Source organism: Rattus norvegicus, chromosome 2, assembly GCF_036323735.1.
Source record: "Rattus norvegicus strain BN/NHsdMcwi chromosome 2, GRCr8, whole genome shotgun sequence".
Classification (NCBI taxonomy): Eukaryota; Metazoa; Chordata; class Mammalia; order Rodentia; family Muridae; genus Rattus; species Rattus norvegicus.
In genome coordinates, this window is record NC_086020.1 from 22,121,958 (window position 1) to 22,140,612 (window position 18,655).

The 18,655-nt window shown below is 37.1% G+C and overlaps 1 protein-coding gene across 5 annotated transcripts in view; it reads left to right on the forward strand.

The window, feature by feature from the left end:
* Positions 1–18,423, forward strand: part of Edil3 (EGF like repeats and discoidin domains 3) — a 514,777-nt gene extending 496,354 nt beyond the window's left edge. For all 5 annotated transcript variants that reach the window (XM_039103424.2, XM_039103422.2, XM_017591169.3 and 2 more), the window contains one exon: positions 15,578–18,423. In XM_039103424.2, coding sequence (XP_038959352.1) covers positions 15,578–15,727 — 150 coding nt within the window. In that variant the 3' untranslated portion in view covers positions 15,728–18,423. The remainder of the gene's footprint in view (positions 1–15,577) is intronic.
* The last annotated feature ends 232 nt before the right edge of the window (positions 18,424–18,655 follow it).

The window sequence follows — 18,655 nt, forward strand, 5'->3', positions numbered from 1 at the left end:
GTTTTGAATGCCGATTCTAACCATGTGGAAGTTCACTCACGTCAACAGACTTTCAGTCCATTTAATTTTAGTGTATGATTTTAAAAATTGATTAGTGTTTTTAATAATAAATTTTATAAAAATAACTTTAAAAAATTCTCTGTCACTCACTTGAATTTAAAAAGCCACTTACAAAAGATAAATCCAGGATTATCTGAGCATTGAAGGAAAGCCTCCCTGAATCTGGGAGCAGAATTTAGAGCTCAGAAGACAGAAGACGAGATTTCACTCCCTATTTCCAATAAAGTTAAGGGAAACAAAACATCATATACAAACGAGATACCTTTAGCCTATATTAATTTTAAAAAGTTATTACTTCTGCATAACACAATTGTACTTTTGTTTCTTTACTTCATTTTACTATTACTCTAATACCGGTAAGTAATGGTAAAGTTTACTCTTTTTCTGATACTATCCATATTTTAATAATCAACTCACCCTCAGTTCTATAAGGACAAGGTGTAAGAATCACTTCAGACCAAAGCAATACTTGCTCAGTTTAGGGAAGAACCCACTCTATCACTCAATTAGGGTAGCCGACCTGGCCAATTAAGTGACAGCATGTTTAAATCAGTAGAATCAGATAAACAGTGAATTTTCAAATACAACTATATTATAAATACTTTACTTTGCCAGCCTCTCTCCATTACAGACTCCCTAGGGTTTTCTGGCTGCACCTTGTGTTTTCATGAAAACACTGAGGGCAATTAAGGGAGGATGCCTTCTGCATGAGCCTAGGGAAAAGGCACAGGTGCAGCCACATGCTCACACTGCACTGCAAAGCTCACAGCACACTTGACCACCAAGAGCAGGAAGATGGGCTCTGGCAATCTAACGTTTTATCTGCTAAGTAAAATGCAATCGGCCTAGGAGAAACATGGCTGAATGCTTCAATCACTTCTATGTCCCAACACACAACACTGCGTTTTGTTAGTTCTTACCAAGGTAGAGTGAAACTCTTCAAAGAGATTTGAAGGGAGGAAAAGGATACTAATGTCAAGTAAGAATTACCAAAACATCAATTTTTCCACTGTCATACCATTTGTATTTTAGCTGATGTGAAAGGCTAGAAGCAGGCCATAAATTGTTCTGATAAAATAGAAAATACCTGGTGTGATTTAAGAGACTCTGGGAGATGAGCTTTGAGCTTCAGTGGAGAGCCTGGGTTGCTCTGTACTTTTAAAGGAAAGAAAAAAAGGCATTTCTACATTTCTGGTGTGGAAACTGAAAAAATAGAGATGTTCTTTTCTTCTGACTGTTCAGGATAATATCTTTTGGAGATATCTTTGGAAAACAGATGATTTTCCAATACTATTCCTTTTTTTGTAGGAATATTTCATTTGACAGTGAAATCTGAGCGCCAGAAGGCAGATAGTTTAAATATATTGCCACAGTTTAGAATGGAATATTTTATGTTTCATAAATCTTTATAGGCTATCATCCCATGTGATATATTCAGAGACTATTCTTGTTACTTAAGGCAGCTTTCATCATAAAAGAAGTTAAATATGGTAATGTGTCCTACCTGCTGACTTTTTGACTGAGCATTCTAAATGCCAGTAGGTTTGGAAGGAAAATGGCAGTAAACAGGGTTTTGCTCTGATGTTGCCCTAGGTTTTCATTCTGGGCTCAGTAACTTAATAACAAAGGAGAATGTAAACTTCTATCTTTATTTTTCTTCTATTTCTAATATTATGAATTATTTACTTAATTTCCCCCTTATATTTCTTCCTCCATACTCTCCCATACACTCCTTCTTGCTCTTTTTCAAATTTGTGCACGCTTTCATTAATTTCTGTTACATGCACACACACACACACACACACACATATGTTTTCCCCAGCTTAATTCCTAACTACCTTCTAAACATTTGTCCTTATTCCATTCTTCTTCAAGATTATTTCTCTTTGTGACAGATGGAGACCACTGTAGAAAACCGCAACCAATCAAAGGAGAGCACGAATTTCTTATTGAGGATCAATAGGCTCTTTTTTCAAATACCATATAGCTGGCCATGAGGTGCCTACCTGTAATCCTATAATCAATGGACTCGTAGGCACAGGCGGGAGTATTGGGAGTTCAGCTGGGTAGTGTCATCCTACTTGGATGCAGTTAGAGAAGGAGGGAGAGAAAGCCATATGTTTTCTGGTTGCTTGAAGGGAAGCCTATGTATGAAAACCATGCCTTCAAGGACAGAAGTAGCACCTGCCAAGTCTACCATCCTTCTTCAGGCAAACAAAAGCTAGAAATTTCTAATCAGTGTGTTATTCACAGTGGACAAAGAACAGTGAATGTGAACTTTGCCAGGGACGGAGGATTCGATATGACTGGAGACAGATCATTCCTCAATATTACACATTTATGAATGCAATCTGTGTATGAGAAATCAGAAAAATTCAAATTCTCAAGAGCACTGTCAATGACAGGCTATTGCCTTCTCCTTCTAAACAATCCTAAACCCTGTGAGAGAAAGAATTCTGACAGTCATCATGGAGTTCTGTTTCCCAGTCAAGAATTAACTGTCAGCTGAGCTTTTGACATTTCAATTATATGAGAACCAGGGAGAACATATAGGACTTTGCAAAACAATGAAGGGACAGAACGTATGGATATTACATGAAAGGATCAACACAGAAGCATAACTGTTCAATGATTGATATCGGAATATCTATTGACTCGTGTTAAACATAATAGGACCTCTCAGAAATACCAAACTAGTGAAAATAATACCACAGAGACTCTGAGTAGCCATCAAATGGCTTCCTCTTTGTTTTTGGTTTTGTTAAGTCGTGCAATACAGTCTGAGTTTTGGATATCCTCGGAGCATGCTACAATACCACAGCACTTCAGAGAAATGTGAACTGCCTGAAATAAAACAATATTTTGTTTTTTTTTTAACATGAGTAGAATAAAATGTAAATTTTAGAGTCACACACAAAAAAAACTGCTTGAGAGCAACAGTCAGAGTATGAATAATTTGCCAGGAAATCCACATGTTTATTAGTGATGCAAAATAATTTTTGCACTGGAGAAAAACTGCAAAAATTATGTCCCCGAGTTTTTCCTTTCACTTTCTTCTTAAAGTAAAAATTTCTACAGTTGGGTCTTTGAAACTAAATCTCTGGACAGGCTGTGCGAAAGCCTCGTATAATTTCATTGAGAGCTTGAGAGGCAAACAAATCTCTGAAGCAAGCAGGATCTATGTTTGTAAAAGAGCTTATGGAACAAAACATCATTCTGAAAGGAACACAGATAAAAGTTGGTATCCAATGTGAATTATAGAACAGAACATTTTATATATGTCACCATGTTCTATGGCTCTCAGCAAACTGTGGCTTCAAATTAAACATGAAGAGATGGGGCCAGGGTAATAGTCCCCAAGAAATTTATAAGCTGTTGCAAAAATATTAAAGGAGTACAGGAGCATAAAGATAGTGAAATGATTTTAAACCAAAGCACTGGGGAAAAAATAACTGGTTCTAGCTGCTGGTTATACTTGTTAGGTTTGTATTCATGATAATAAAATCATCTACAATTTAAAATAAAAGTATGTGTGCAAAGTAGACTCTGATAGAAATGTTTACAATGTCTAAGAGAGAATACAAACAAAAAGCAAATAAACAAACAAAAAACCCCGAAAACAACCCACTGCATTGCAATGCCAGAATTTATTCAGAGATTAATGTTAAGTTAGTTTTGAACTATAAAACCTGTTGTAGGCTGGGCTGGGTACTGGGAAAGCCTTAGACACAATGATTTCTGGAACTAGCATTCCTTCTTGGAATTATCAGTATTAAAATATATTTCAAAACCTTCTTGGAAGGCTGTAGCCCTTCCATACAACACAGTGCAAATGTTAGGATTCTCCAACTTTATTCTAGCATTTGATATATACGCGGGTGATCTCAAATACCACCCTGAAACCTGAAGAATTTATCAAAATACACACAGAACATATTTTAGAGTGCCATGCTGATAGTGAACGTATGATAGTGAAAGAATATGGTTAGAAACCCACGAAATGAGATGTCACGTGCAGCGGAGTCCAGAACAGCCCATCCAGCAGTGAAGCTGACCCAAATCCCCACCTTAAATAGCAGAGCTGACATAGACTATTTAATGCCTCCCATAACCCACAGGAGCACAAAACTATTTCATATAGAAGCCACTTTCCAAACGCTTACAGTTGACCTTAAAGGAGATAAAGGTAAAGGCCAGAATTCTCTTAGGGTAGATTAATCTTTTAATGTACACTCTATTATACAAAGCTAAACTGTTGTATCCTGAAACAGCTTACAGATATAGCCACTAGAAAAGCATTAACTCCTCTACTCCTGAATTCTCCTAAAGGGACATCTACTAACACAAGCTTTGGTTAGCTGTTTGTTTTAAAGAGCACTCAAGTAGACTCCAGGCAAAAGCACACTTTTATATGCTGCATACTTACAAAAAGAATGAGACGATATTCTGGGAAAGAGAAAAATAAAATGATTCTTAACTTTGATGTTGACCAGATGCAGTGGTTAATACAGAGATAAATCTACTTGATTACGTGATTGCATACCTACAGACTACTTGCATGATATGTCCTGAAGTAGAGATATGAAAAAGTCTGCTAGTTGAATCTGGTTTGCCTCATGAGCAGAAATGGTCACTGCCTAGCAGGGTGTGTTAAGTGGCTATCACCTCCCCTGAAACTCTGGAGGGCAGTAGCTCAAACATGGCTGAACAGAGATGGGGGCTATTCCAGCAGCTTTATTTACAAGATACCCATGCATATCTTCGATATAGCACTATTGGGATGTCCTCATAGTGTGAATGCTCCTTGATACTCAGCTCCTCTGTGTGCAGAGGGATGGCTTGAAACTCTTAGAATAGATTCTCATTACACCCTAATTTACAAAGAAACATTTTCTAGTATATTGGAAAGTACCTGGGGTGTAGGTTCTTATTTCCTTATTACACTGAAAGAATGCACTCATATTTAGACTAATTTTGTTAGAGAGTTTCATTGGCTTACTGGAATTGATTGCAAAGGAAACCTTCAAAAATGATGCACTAGCCACTCAATCATGAAATGGTTTTAGGATGCTGGAAAGTTTACTTAGAAAATTGAATTTCCTGAGTAATAGAGTCTGCCTATTCTAAAAGAATCAGACTTGATTATAAACTGGACAATCTGAACAATGCCAGAGGTTTCATACATATAAAGCTTAATTTTTAACATATAGATGTATACAATCAATAAATTATTTATTTTATATTCAGATTAATTTTATTATTTATTTAAATAAAATATTTATTTTTAATATATTAGTTAAATCAAAATATTTTAACTTCATGTGCACAGTTTAATACTGTCAAAATTTTTATGACTTTGAAATAGTTAAATCTTGTGGTTTAATTCAGTTCAAACAATAAACTTTTGGATACAAAAGTATCTAAGCAATATTAATTAAGCATATAGCAATAATTTAGTGATTCTTAACTTATTTCAAGAAGCATGTGACCTAGACGGTCATCCACAAAATTTGAATTTCATACTCACATATACATAGTTACTTATGAAAAATATTTAAGATCCACTAAGTTTCCATTATTTTTAAATAAATAAAATTTTGTTATAAGTCTTTATAATTCCTAGGACTGAATAAAGAAAAATTAATAAAATTTTTTGTCTGGTTTAATTTTTTACTAGGAATGCAACAGAAAATAGCAAGCTTAATAAGGAAAAATGAAAAAGTCAAGAATCTCTAATAATAAATTGGCATAGTTCCAAATATCATATCCATAGCAAAGTTTATTCTAAGTTCATTGGTTTATAATATGCTATGCAGGATTAGTTAATTGTCACACTTACAACACAGGACATTCTATAATCTGCACTTCACATGAACATAATCAAAAATAATGAACTACCAAAGATTTTCCGTGAGTATTCAGCTTGAAACACTAAATGTCAGTTTCAAACGATGTTTCTCTTACTGCTGAATATGTGAAAGAAACGTTCCTTTCATGGGTTGACCTCCTGCTCTGATTGATCAAAAAACATAGTGATAAATAGGTGAAGGAGAATCTCTCATCATATTATAAACTTCATATACAAAACACACACACTCCCAGGCCCCTGAGTGTTGCACCGGTAGCAATCATAATTGTAGGAATAGTCATGTATTTGAGCGGGAGTTATGCAAAGGAACACAGGAGGAATGGAGAAGAAAAGGAGGGGGGAAATGATTTGTGGTCAATTTTCTCAACAAAGCAAAATTTAAGGACTTTCATAGTCTCTAAATGTAGATCTTCTCTAATAAATTGTAACTTGATATGGGGTAGGACATGTCTCATGTAAGCCATAGAATGGGTAGGTGCAGGCAAGGTTCAGTGAAATAGCTCAATAGCTAAGGGACCTTATGAAAAATCCTAAGGAACTCAATTACATCCCCAGGAGCCACATAATGGAAGGAGGGAACCAACTTTCCTAAGTTGTCTTTTGACCTCGACATGCACATACATGACATTTCCCTGCCCCTAAATATACACATGTGCCTGTGCGTGCTCATACACACACACATACACACACACACACACACACACACAGAGAGAGAGAGACAGAGACAGAGACAGAGAGACAGAGAGAGGCAGAGAGACAGAGAGAGGAAAGAGAGACAGACAGACAGACACAAACAGACACAGAGAGAGAGAGAGAGAGAGAGAGAGAGAGAGAGAGAGAAGCACAAACAATAAAATGCTGTAACAAAAAGAAATACAGAGAGTAATAAATTCAGAGAGTAGTTGACACTAGCAAATGTGCAGTTCTTCAACTGAGATTTTAATTGGTTTATGCCTAGTATTAGATTAAAACAAGGTTCCTGAGAATAAGCACTAAAAAGGAGAGTTCCTATGTAGTGTCTCTAATATAAGTCCACTGCATGAAAGGACAGGTGAACATAAGTGTAGGATTCTCATGTCTCCTTAAGTTCTGTCTTCTTCTATTCCCAAGGACAGACATAGCTACCTTCTAACCAAATAGATTTTTTCCATAAATTGAACTCTAAAGTCAGCTAATTTTTATTTTTAATTATAATACAGCTACATCCCTTCTCCTCTCCCATGTACCCCCACTTCTTCATAAACTCATAGCCTCTTAATCGTTACCATGTTCATGCATGCATATACACATATGAGTAAATACATACACAACTCCATGAGTCTATTTAATCTTTAATAAACACAACTCCTGAGTCTGTTTAATGTTGCTTGTATATGTTTTTAGGACTGAGCAGTTGGTATTTGATAACAAATTGAAGACTGATACCTAGGGAAGACTAATTACCCCTTCCTCTCCATTTGTTCAGTGTCTCCAACACTTTGCTCAGGGCAGGTCCCTGTAAGTTTTCCATTATCTAGATTGGCGCAACAATTGGTGTTGCCATTGTTCAAGCCTTGTTTAGGCAGCCATAGCATTTAAGATTTCATGGATGCCACTTCCCTGGCCAATTGTTTTCATTATCATGTTCTCTATCTCTTAAGCACATCAGCTAAGTGTACAGATAGTCAATAAAACCCAGAGTGTGCTTGTTCTAACACAATGAACAAGACGCATGCTAACACAATGAACAGAATGTATTATGTATTATGCTAAGAGGGTACACTTTGGTCACCCATTCTAGATTTGGGTTTTCTCTCCTCCTATCCTAAAAGAAGCAATGAATGCTATCTACAAGGGCCAGGGGGCCAGAGACAAAGTGATAGCCACTGTGGCCTGAGTAAGATGTGGATTCTAATTCTCGAAGAACCTGGGGAAGACAATGCAGCAGTACTTAGAATTATTCAGTATTGGAAGGACATGAAATATTTCCTATATATTATATTTGCATATATGCATATAGATACACACACACACACACACACACACACACACACACACACACAATCTAATTCTCTATACTTAAGAGTTCCAGTTTAGGACTTTCAAAAGCTGAGGTATAATGTTAGAAATAGTGGTACTGCACACCAGTTATCCTAGAACTTGAGGATTCTAAGCTGAACTGCTTTTTGGAAGACTAGTCAGGGTCACATAAAAAGTCTACTCTCAAAACAATAGCAACAAAAATAAGCTGAGGTAGAGCCAGCCTTCCTGACTGTATCATGAAGAATATTCTCCCTTTCCTCCACAGTGCTTGATGGCTTCCCATGATTGATACATGCAGTGGTCTAATAGATGTTGATCTGTAGAAACTAATGTCAGTTTCATCTTAACATAAAAGTGTTGCTGGGAGGAGCATTTTATTGTCACACTTTATATGATATTATGTCTGTGCTGAGGATTGAATCCTTTCTAAAATCCGATTTGAATTTTAATTAGCAACACAGAAGAATTTACAATAAAAAAATAAAACCCTGAAGCCCAACCATACTTAGAGTTTTCTTCCCCGACCCTCTTGCTTTTCTTAATTTTTTTTGTTTTTTTTTTTTTTTTGTCTTTTGTTTTTTGGGTGCAGCGAACTTTATTGATGGTAATCAAGAGAGAAGGGAGGGCTCCCTAGGCCCCTCCTGTTATTATGGGTGTCTGGGATGGAATTGTGATGGAGATGCTCAGTGTTGGGGGCCGAGTTGTGATGGGGACTCCTCAGCAACTGAGGGCCTCTCTCTTGCTCTCAGCATCCTTGCTGGGCTGGGGTGGGTGGTCCAGGGTTTCTTACTCCTTGGAGGCCATGTACACTATGAGGTCCACCACTCTGTTGCTGTAGCCGTATTCATTGTCATACCAGGAAATGAGCTTTACAAAGTTATCATTGAGAGCAATGCCAGCCCCAGCATCAAAGGTGGAAGAATGGGAGTTGCTGTTGAAGTCGCAGGGGACTTTAGTGGATGCCCTTTAGTGGGCCCTCAGACGCCTGCTTCCCCATCTTCTTGATATCATCATACTTGGCAGGTTTCTCCAGGCCGCATGTCAGATCCACAACGGATACATTGGGGGTAGAAACACGGAAGGCCATGCCAGTGAGTTTCCCATTCAGCTCTGGGATGACCTTGCCCACAGCCTTGGCAGCACCAGTGGATGCAGGGATGATGTCCTGGGTTGCCCCACGACCATCACGCCACAGCTTTCCAAAGGGGCTATCCACAGTCTTCTGAGTGGCAGTGATGGGATGAACTGTGGTCATGAGCCCTTCCATGATGCCAAAGTTGTCAGGGATGACCTTGGTCAGAGGGCTAAGCAGTGGGTGGTGCAGGATTCATTGCTGACAATCTTGAGGGAATTGTCATATTTCTCGTGGTTCACACCCATCACAAACATGGGGGCATCGGCTGAAGGGGTGGAGATGATGACCCTTTGGCTCGGTGGAGCTCAAGTGAGCCCCAGCCTTCTCCATGGTGGTGAAGACGCCAGTAGACTCCACAACATACTCAGCACCAGCGTCACCCCATTTGATGTTAGCGGGATCTCACTCCTGGAAGATGGTGATGGCCTTCCGTTGATGACAAGCTTCCCATTCTCAGCCTTGACTGTGCCGTTGAACTTGCCTTGGGTAGAGTGATACTGGAACATGTAGACCATGTAGTTGAGGTCAATGAAGGGGTCGTCGATGGCAGCAATGTCCACTTTGCCAGATGCAGAGCAGAAGGCAGCCCTGGTAACCAGGTGCCCAATACAGCCAAATCTGTTCACACCAATCTTCACCATCTTGTCTATGAGACGAAGCTGGCACTGCACGAGAAGATGAGGCTGTCTCTGGAGCCGGGTGGAGCAGAGAGCCTCTCTTGCTTTTCCTAATTTGCAATTATAGAAGCCTGTTCAAAGCACCTTCAGTAACATTTATTTGAGGCCCATGTATTAGGAAATGCTTGAGAGATCCCTAAGCACTATCATGTTTGAAGACAGCCACAAACTTGTCATAAGGCAAATAGCCTCCTGCCTAAACTCAAACTTATATGTACTTTTTTCAAAAATTTACAAGCTGCATCTGTCTCATCTAAGACATTTTCCCTTCTTTATGGAATCAGTATTTTCCACCAACCTTAACAAATCCTGACTAAAGTGGATGTCTGAAACACATATTTCTGGAAATATTACAGGTTGTTTTCTTATAAAGGAAAAACTCAGCCAAAAATGCTATGTTTGCTTTGCTTTCCCAGGTAAAACATTGAAGTTGTAGTCTTAGCAAGCACGACTGTGCTAGAGACTAGGTACTGGATGTGTGCTACATGTTCGCACAACAAGAACAAGATGTCCCCCTAAAAACGAGCAAATTCACTCTTCACATGCTTTGTGCTCTGTGCCATCGTGACTGTGAACCCTGTAAAATAAACTCTATTTTCAGTGCTGTCTGACTAAAGTTTAAATGAGAGAAATAAAAATCTGTACAATTTTCTGTAGACACGAATTTTATAAACTGTCATGTATTCTCAAGCTTCATTTACTTTCTAAGTGAATGTCCAAGTATCTGTGAGGTTTTTACATGTTACATCAGATATTTCATAGCTAGAATCAGTTTCACTACTAATGTATTCCATCTTATAAAGAACTAAATATAATTGTTTAACATTCTGGGGCTTGATAGCTCCTTGTAGAAGCCTGTACCAAGAAGTAGAGATTTAAAAAGAAAATGATCTTTTTCTATATTTCCTTTCTATTTTATTTTAAAAAATTGTAAGCTATTTTATGATATATTATGAAATTTTAATTTCTTATGTATAATATATTGTATAATATGAACTATTTTAATCATGTTTTAAATGATTATAGGTTTTACAGTGCACATTAATGAATTTAAAGTCAGTTATTTCAAATATAGACATCACATTCTTTAACAGGCTGATAAAGCTGGATGTCAGACTTCATATTTAACTTAATATGTTAGGGAATGTCAGAAAACACAAGTATGTATTCGTGGCTTCTGTGGTTTGACATAACAACTTATCACAAGGCTTCTGTTTATATGCTATATTATCAACAAGTGAGGTTTTACTAATAACAAAATTTTACTTCACAGCAGATTTACTTTATTTTACGTAAAGTACATTTCAATCGATAATGAGACCCTCCCTGGTTAGTATATATAGACCATTTCCATACTGAAAATAATAACAATTTTAAAAATTTATTAGGTGAATACATATTGGATATGCAAAAGTGGTAGTTTCAAGATACAGAATTTCTCTATATTCGTTTATTCAGCAAATATTTACTCAAGAATAACTTTGAAGATATACGTCATCAAACCAAAATTGTATGCTCACACTTGATGGCGGAATCACTTTGTGTTCGGCATGCAGGGCAAATGAGCTTCCAGTAGATGAACCAAAGAAATAACCAAATATTCAGTTTGCTTGTTTGTTTATTATTTGCTATATTCATTATTGCATGGGGAACAGACGAAGCCCTGAGTGAATGAAGTTGTGAGTGAATGTGTATCCTGATATGGGCATGGCCATGTCAAGAAATCCCAAGAACTAGTACCCACCACACAACTGGCTAAGCTAATACCTGCATGAACCAGGATTTAGGGAGGCAACAAATCTCTCTCTCTCTGGCAGTAGGAGTATGGGAGTATGACTGTTTATGGAATGCTGATCATTGCATGCAAAGACTAGTTAGTGCAGTTTCCTCCTCTGGGAAGTCTGGAGCCTCAGACTGCTAACGCACAGAGACCTCCTACAGAGATTTCTCACTCACCCCCTGTGATCTACAGAGAAACCATGCTAAGGTGGTTAAAGTTGTAGAAGTGGTACCTGCCACAGAAGCCTACTTGGTCCCAGCTTCTAAACATGTGTTTCTTTCTTAAATCTCTTCTCCCTGACTGTAGCCAGGGTTCTTGGACTCGGGTTATATGTGTATCAGCATTTATTATCAGTGGTAGAAGTAGTAGTAGTAGTAATAGTCGTTGTTGTACTTTCTTTTAATAAATACTTTACATGGATATGTGACTGGCAACCCATATGTGTCTAGTACCTGTAGAGACCAGAAGAGGAGGGCATTATATCTCTGGACCCAGAGTTATATATGATTGTTAGTTACTGGGTAGATGATGGGACTCAAACCTAGATCCTTTAGAAGGACACTAGAGCACTTAGTGTCCTTAAGTGTTGATCTACCTTTCCACCCTCTGTTGTTTCTATCAATCACCACTATTTTGTCTAATGCATTAGAGAAAAAACGTACACACACACACACACACACACACACACACACACACACACACACTGTCTTGAGGTTCCTTGGTTACCATCAAAAACTGAAACTACAGTTTTCTAGGTGACCATATTTAAACATTCTTTTAATTAATAATACGATGCGGGTTAACTATTCTCTTATGTTCTGGATTTTTTCTTTGTTCCTCACTTCTTTCCCTTGCTCTCTCCTTCCTTTTGTTCCTGACTTCCTCCTTTCATCTTCCCCTAACATGTTTCTTTTCTTCTTTCTTGTTTCTTTTTTTTGTTTTGTTTTGTTTTTTGGTATTTTTTGTGTTTTTTGTTTTTATTATTAACTTGAGTATTTCTTATATACATTTCGAATGTTATTCCCTTTCCCGGTTTCCGGGCAAACATCCCCTCCTACCTCCCCTTCTTTATGTATGTTGCCCTCCCCATCCTCCCCCCGTTGCCACCCTCCCCCCAACAATCTAGTTCACTGGGGGTTCAGTCTTAGCAGGACCCAGGGCTTCCCCTTCCACTGGTGCTCTTACTAGGATATTCATTGCTACCTATGAGGTCAGAGTCCAGGATCAGTCCATGTATAGTCTTTGGGTAGTGGCTTAGTCCCTGGAAGCTCTGGTTGCTTGGCATTGTTGTACATATGGGGTCTCGAGCCCCTTCAAGCTCTTCCAGTTCTTTCTCTGATTCCTTCAGCGGGGGTCCTAGTCTCAGTTCAGTGGTTTGCTGCTGGCATTCGCCTCTGTATTTGCTGTATTCTGGCTGTGTCTCTCAGGAGCGATCTACATCCGGCTCCTGTCGGTCTGCACTTCTTTGCTTCATCCATCTTGTCTAATTGGGTGGCTGTATATGTATGGGCCAAATGTGGGGCAGGCTCTGAATGGGTGTTCCTTCAGTCTCTGTTTTAATCTTTGCCTCTCCCTTCCCTGCCAAGGGTATTCTTTTTCCCCTTTTAAAGAAGGAGTGAAGCATTCACATTTTGATCATCCGTCTTGAGTTTCATTTGTTCTAGGTATCTAGGGTAATTCAAGCATTTGGGCTAATAGCCACTTATCAATGAGTGCATACCATGTGTGTTTTTCTGTGATTGGGTTACCTCACTCAGGATGATATTTTCCACTTCCAACCATTTGCTTACGAATTTCATAAAGTCATTGTTTTTGATAGCTGAGTAATATTCCATTGTGTAGATGTACCACATTTTCTGTATCCATTCCTCTGTTGAAGGGCATCTGGGTTCTTTCCAGCTTCTGGCTATTATAAATAAGGCTGCGATGAACATAGTGGAGTACGTGTCTTTTTTATATGTTGGGGCATCTTTTGGGTATATGCCCAAGAGAGGTATAGCTGGATCCTCAGGCAGTTCAATGTCCAATTTTCTGAGGAACCTCCAAACTGATTTCCAGAATGGTTGTACCAGTCTGCAATCCCACCAACAATGGAGGAGTGTTCCTCTTTCTCCGCATCCTCGCCAGCATCTGCTGTCACCTGAGTTTTTGATCTTAGCCATTCTCACTGGTGTGAGGTGGAATCTCAGGGTTGTTTTGATTTGCATTTCCCTTATGACTAAAGATGTTGAACATTTCTTTAGGTGTTTCTCAGCCATTCGGCATTCCTCAGCTGTGAATTCTTTGTTTAGCTCTGAACCCCATTTTTTAATAGGGTTATTTGTCTCCCTGCGGTCTAACTTCTTGAGTTCTTTGTATATTTTGGATATAAGGCCTCTATCTGTTGTAAGATTGGTAAAGATCTTTTCCCAATCTGTTGGTTGCCGTTTTGTCCTAACCAAAGTGTCCTTTGCCTTACAGAAGCTTTGCAGTTTTATGAGATCCCATTTGTCAATTCTTCATCTTAGAGCATAAGCCATTGGTGTTTTGTTCAGGAAATTTTTTCCAGTGCCCATGTGTTCCAGATGCTTCCCTAGTTTTTCTTCTATTAGTTTGAGTGTATCTGGTTTGATGTGGAGGTCCTTGATCCACTTGGACTTAAGCTTTGTACAGGGTGATAAGCATGGATCAATATGCATTCTTCTACATGTTGCCCTCCAGTTGAACCAGCACCATTTGCTGAAAATGCTATCTTTATCCCATTTGATGGTTTTGGCTCCTTTGTCAAAAATCAAGTGCCCATAGGTGTGTGGGTTCATTTCTGGGTCTTCAATTCTGTTCCATTGGTCTATCTGTCTGTCTCTGTACCAATACCATGCAGTTTTTATCACTATTGCTCTGTAATACTGCTTGAGTTCAGGGATAGTGATTCCCCCTGAAGTCCTTTTATTGTTGAGGATAGTTTTAGCTATCCTGGGTTTTTTGTTATTCCAGATGAATTTGCAAATTGTTCTGTCTAACTCTTTGAAGAATTGGATTGGTATTTTGATGGGGATTGCATTGAATCTGTAGATCGCTTTTGGTAAAATGGCCATTTTTACTATATTAATCCTGCCAATCCATGAGCATGGGAGATCTTTCCATCTTCTGAGGTCTTCTTCAATTTCTTTCTTCAGTGTCTTGAAGTTCTTATTGTACAGATCTTTTACTTGCTTGGTTAAAGTCACACCGAGGTACTTTATATTATTTGGGTCTATTATGAAAGGTGTCGTTTCCCTAATTTCTTTCTCGGCTAGCTTCTCTTTTGTGTAGAGGAAGGCTACTGATTTATTTGAGTTAATTTTATACCCAGCCACTTTGCTGAAGTTGTGTATCAGCTTTAGTAGTTCTCTGGTGGAATTTTTTCTTTCTTGTTTCTTAATTTTATTCTCAGTTGTCTCATTGGTCTTATAATCATATCAAACATGACAGATCCATATGTTCCTATGTAATACATAAGTTCTTAAATAATTTAGTTCTTAGAATTAAATAATGAAAACTCAAATTAAGGTAATTGTTTTAAATACCTGCAATATGTTTTATAGAAAAGAAAGTGGAAAGATGGCTCAGTTTTCAAAATGTTCCCTGTATAAGTATGAGGACATGGATTTGATCTCTAGGAGCCCAAGAAAATGCAGTCATGGCTATGGTAATATATGCTTATAATCCCAGCACCTCAAAGATGAAGACAATTGGATTGCCTTGGGAATATCTGACCTATCATTCCAGCCTAGTCTATGAATTCCAAGTGCCAAAAAACAGAAACTTTTATAGAGAGTGAAGTTGACTTCGGACCCCATGTGCACACAATACACACATGCATGTGTGCATCTACAAACATCTATGCATTTGTATTTATTCATTATTACCCATCCTATACAATAAATAATATATAAAATATTACTCCTAAAAATAAGCAGTTACCAATTTTAAATTTACAATGTGTACTCCAATAACAAAATGAACACACTATACAGGGAAAGAGGTATATGATCATGTTCTTTGTTCTTTTTTAGGTTTTTCAAGGCAATTTTGATAATGATACTCACAGGAAAAATGTCATCGACCCTCCCATCTATGCACGACACATAAGAATCCTTCCTTGGTCCTGGTATGGAAGGATCACTCTGCGGTCAGAGCTGCTGGGCTGCACAGAGGAGGAATGAAGGAAGGGACCACATATCCCACAATGCTTTTCTTTATTTTCCTATAAGTATCTACATGAAATGAACTGTGCAAATCTGATAGAAACAGCATTTGTTTTTGTCAAAGCGTTCAAATTACAGTAGGCTACTGACTGTCTTTTTAGGCATTCTAAGCCTGCTTTTTCAATAATTTAATTTTGTTTCCTTTGCTCAACTCTCTATGTAATATCACACCGTGTGAATTACTCTCCTTGTTCTAAGAATTATATAGATTGGCTGAAGTATAGTAGGCATAACAAGTCTCCTCTTTACAGCAAAAATAAAACTAAACAAACTCATAGTCATCAGAAGGAAGAGTTAAGGGAGAATTATGGTCACTGTTCAGTTAACACATAAAATGTTACAATGTTAGCAATAAGGTTTTTTTGGGATGAATTCGGATTATCTTGATTATTTTCCTGTGCCTAACACTGTTAGTGTGTATTACAGAGATTTGGGGAGGAAAATTTGATATGCAGTACCATTAAAAGAGCAATTATAGTTTTAATTTCTTTACTTATAATAAAATACTTTATATTATTTATATGCTTCATAAATAGGTTAATATTCTTTGTCATTGGACTTCCTCCTTTTATTTGCCTTAAAGTATTATTATCCTTTAAGTTTATTTATATACACAGAACATGTATTAATATGCATTGAACATGATTGGATATCAGTAAATGGTTCTATGTTGAATATCAGTACATTGAACCTGTATTTTTATTTTTGAAGGAAGCTATATGTATTTCATGTCAAAAGGCTATCCTTTTTGAGAATCCCCTGTTACCATTTAGTGAAAAAGAACAAAAAAACCGCTATGGTCCTTGAATTTAAATCTTCATTTCTTTGAAATAATAGACTCATTATCTGTGTATTTAAAATATTAGCAAACGTATGTGAGCTTAGTGTTGCACAGCTTGGCCAAGTGCACTCAACATTTCTTTGTGAATTTCCACATTTCCCGTGAAATGAAATTTTCAATGCAGTTTAAAGTCAGTGATGGTTTCTGAAGAAAGCACATTGCATAATTATTTGTGAGAAGCAATGTATTTACTAATGACAAAATCATAAACCATCTTCAGGATGAAAATTGATTTTTATTTCTTTTGCTTCAAACGTCTTAGAAAAACTAAGCAATTATCATAACAATTTGTTATTGATAATGGAGGCATCATTGACATATGTCTCAAATTAAAGCTCACACTGCCTCCATAAATGTCCTCCATACCTAATTTATAAGCTTAACACGTATTTATTTTATAAGGCTTTGACACAGAGTTATTGGAGTTTTAAATTGAAGGCCCAGGGAAGGAAAGGGTGGATGTGGATGAAATGCACAATACTGCTATCCTTTATTTGCTTTTTGTCGTTAATATGTGTGCTGTGTAAGGAAAGCCACTACTCTTTTGTCCCGTCTGTTCATGTGTTCACAACATCTCTCAGTGATGTAAATATGCAGCAGTCTTCAATCACAGCAAAGAAGTGAAAGAGAAAGTCAACCACATTGCCATTTTAAATGACAGCAAATTCATTGTTCTATAGCGGCTGTCAGGCCAAATGTTTGGCCCATGCCCATGTGCTAATTCCACCAGCTTTGTTAAAAATCTCTTGATTTTCAGAATATAAAATGCTGAATAATTTTCAACATTTTCCCAAAACAAAACAGCTCTATCCTCAATATTACTATCCTAAGAAATGTTTAAAATTATCAATAGAGAATATTTAAAATAGTATTTTCAATTAAAATAGCTCTACATAGAATCACTTAAGCCCTAGAAGTACAAGATTTTCTACCTAGTCATGGTCCTTGTTTCTCTTAGTGATAACCGTACTACTGAATTTGTAGGTGTTTTTCTTTGCAGATTCTTTACATGTAATGTAAAGTTCCAGAAATTATGAATAACGTGTTGTGCTGAAATACCTTTTGAAACCATTTTTGACTTTGTGACGCTGCTGATACCTGTTTAAAATTTGTTCTCGATAAAAGTTGCTAGTAACAGTAGCAGTTACCGTTTCAAAAGATGGTGAGAGTCTTTCCCTTGCTTGTACACTTCTTCCCAGCTCTATGCACTACCTAAAGCATAGCATGTGCAATGGACATGCATTTGTCCACGAGGGCGCTTGTATTGGGAAGTAGCTTGCCTATCAGTTCTATCCATGGCTTCAAGCTGAAACATGAATTTTTTTATTTAATTTAATTTGCAAATAAAATTTTACAAATACAAAACATGGAATCCCTTACCCTTCACTCTACTACATAATTATCATGAGCTAATTTTATAATTCAGAAAATTATGAATTAATTAACTTTTAAAATAACCAATTCATGTATATTTTATTCTAATCATTTGTCACAGACACAATTCCTACTTTAAGGTTGACTTTCTCTCTGTGAATGTCTTCATAAAGTTAGGTGTGGATTTTGAAGAACAGATATTAACGATTATTACTATGCTAGACAACAAATTATGAAATATAACATTGAATGCTGTCGTCTGGTGTGTCTGTAAGGACAGAAATAACTAAGATACACATAACTTTTGCAAACTTTCAAGCTGTGTAATATTCCAATGTTGTTTTTTCTTTGTAGATATACTTAAATCACGTAGGATGTTGTAAACTCAGTATGATCATGTCTAGTCCTCAAACTTAAAATAAACTTTTGAAAAACCGTGTTACTTTTGAAGTTGTGTTTTAAACATGTGTATAAGAATGTACAAGTTGTCTGTCTGTGGCTGCACACGAAACTTCACCACACACTAAGCTTAATTTTTATTTATACAGATCAACTAAATAGGCAAGCAAGAAAGATTATTATTGTACAATTAATTTCAAATATAAGACTGCAAAAGTGACTCTTCCAAAGTTATTAAAACAAGTAAATTTATCCATACGTTTGTATTTGTA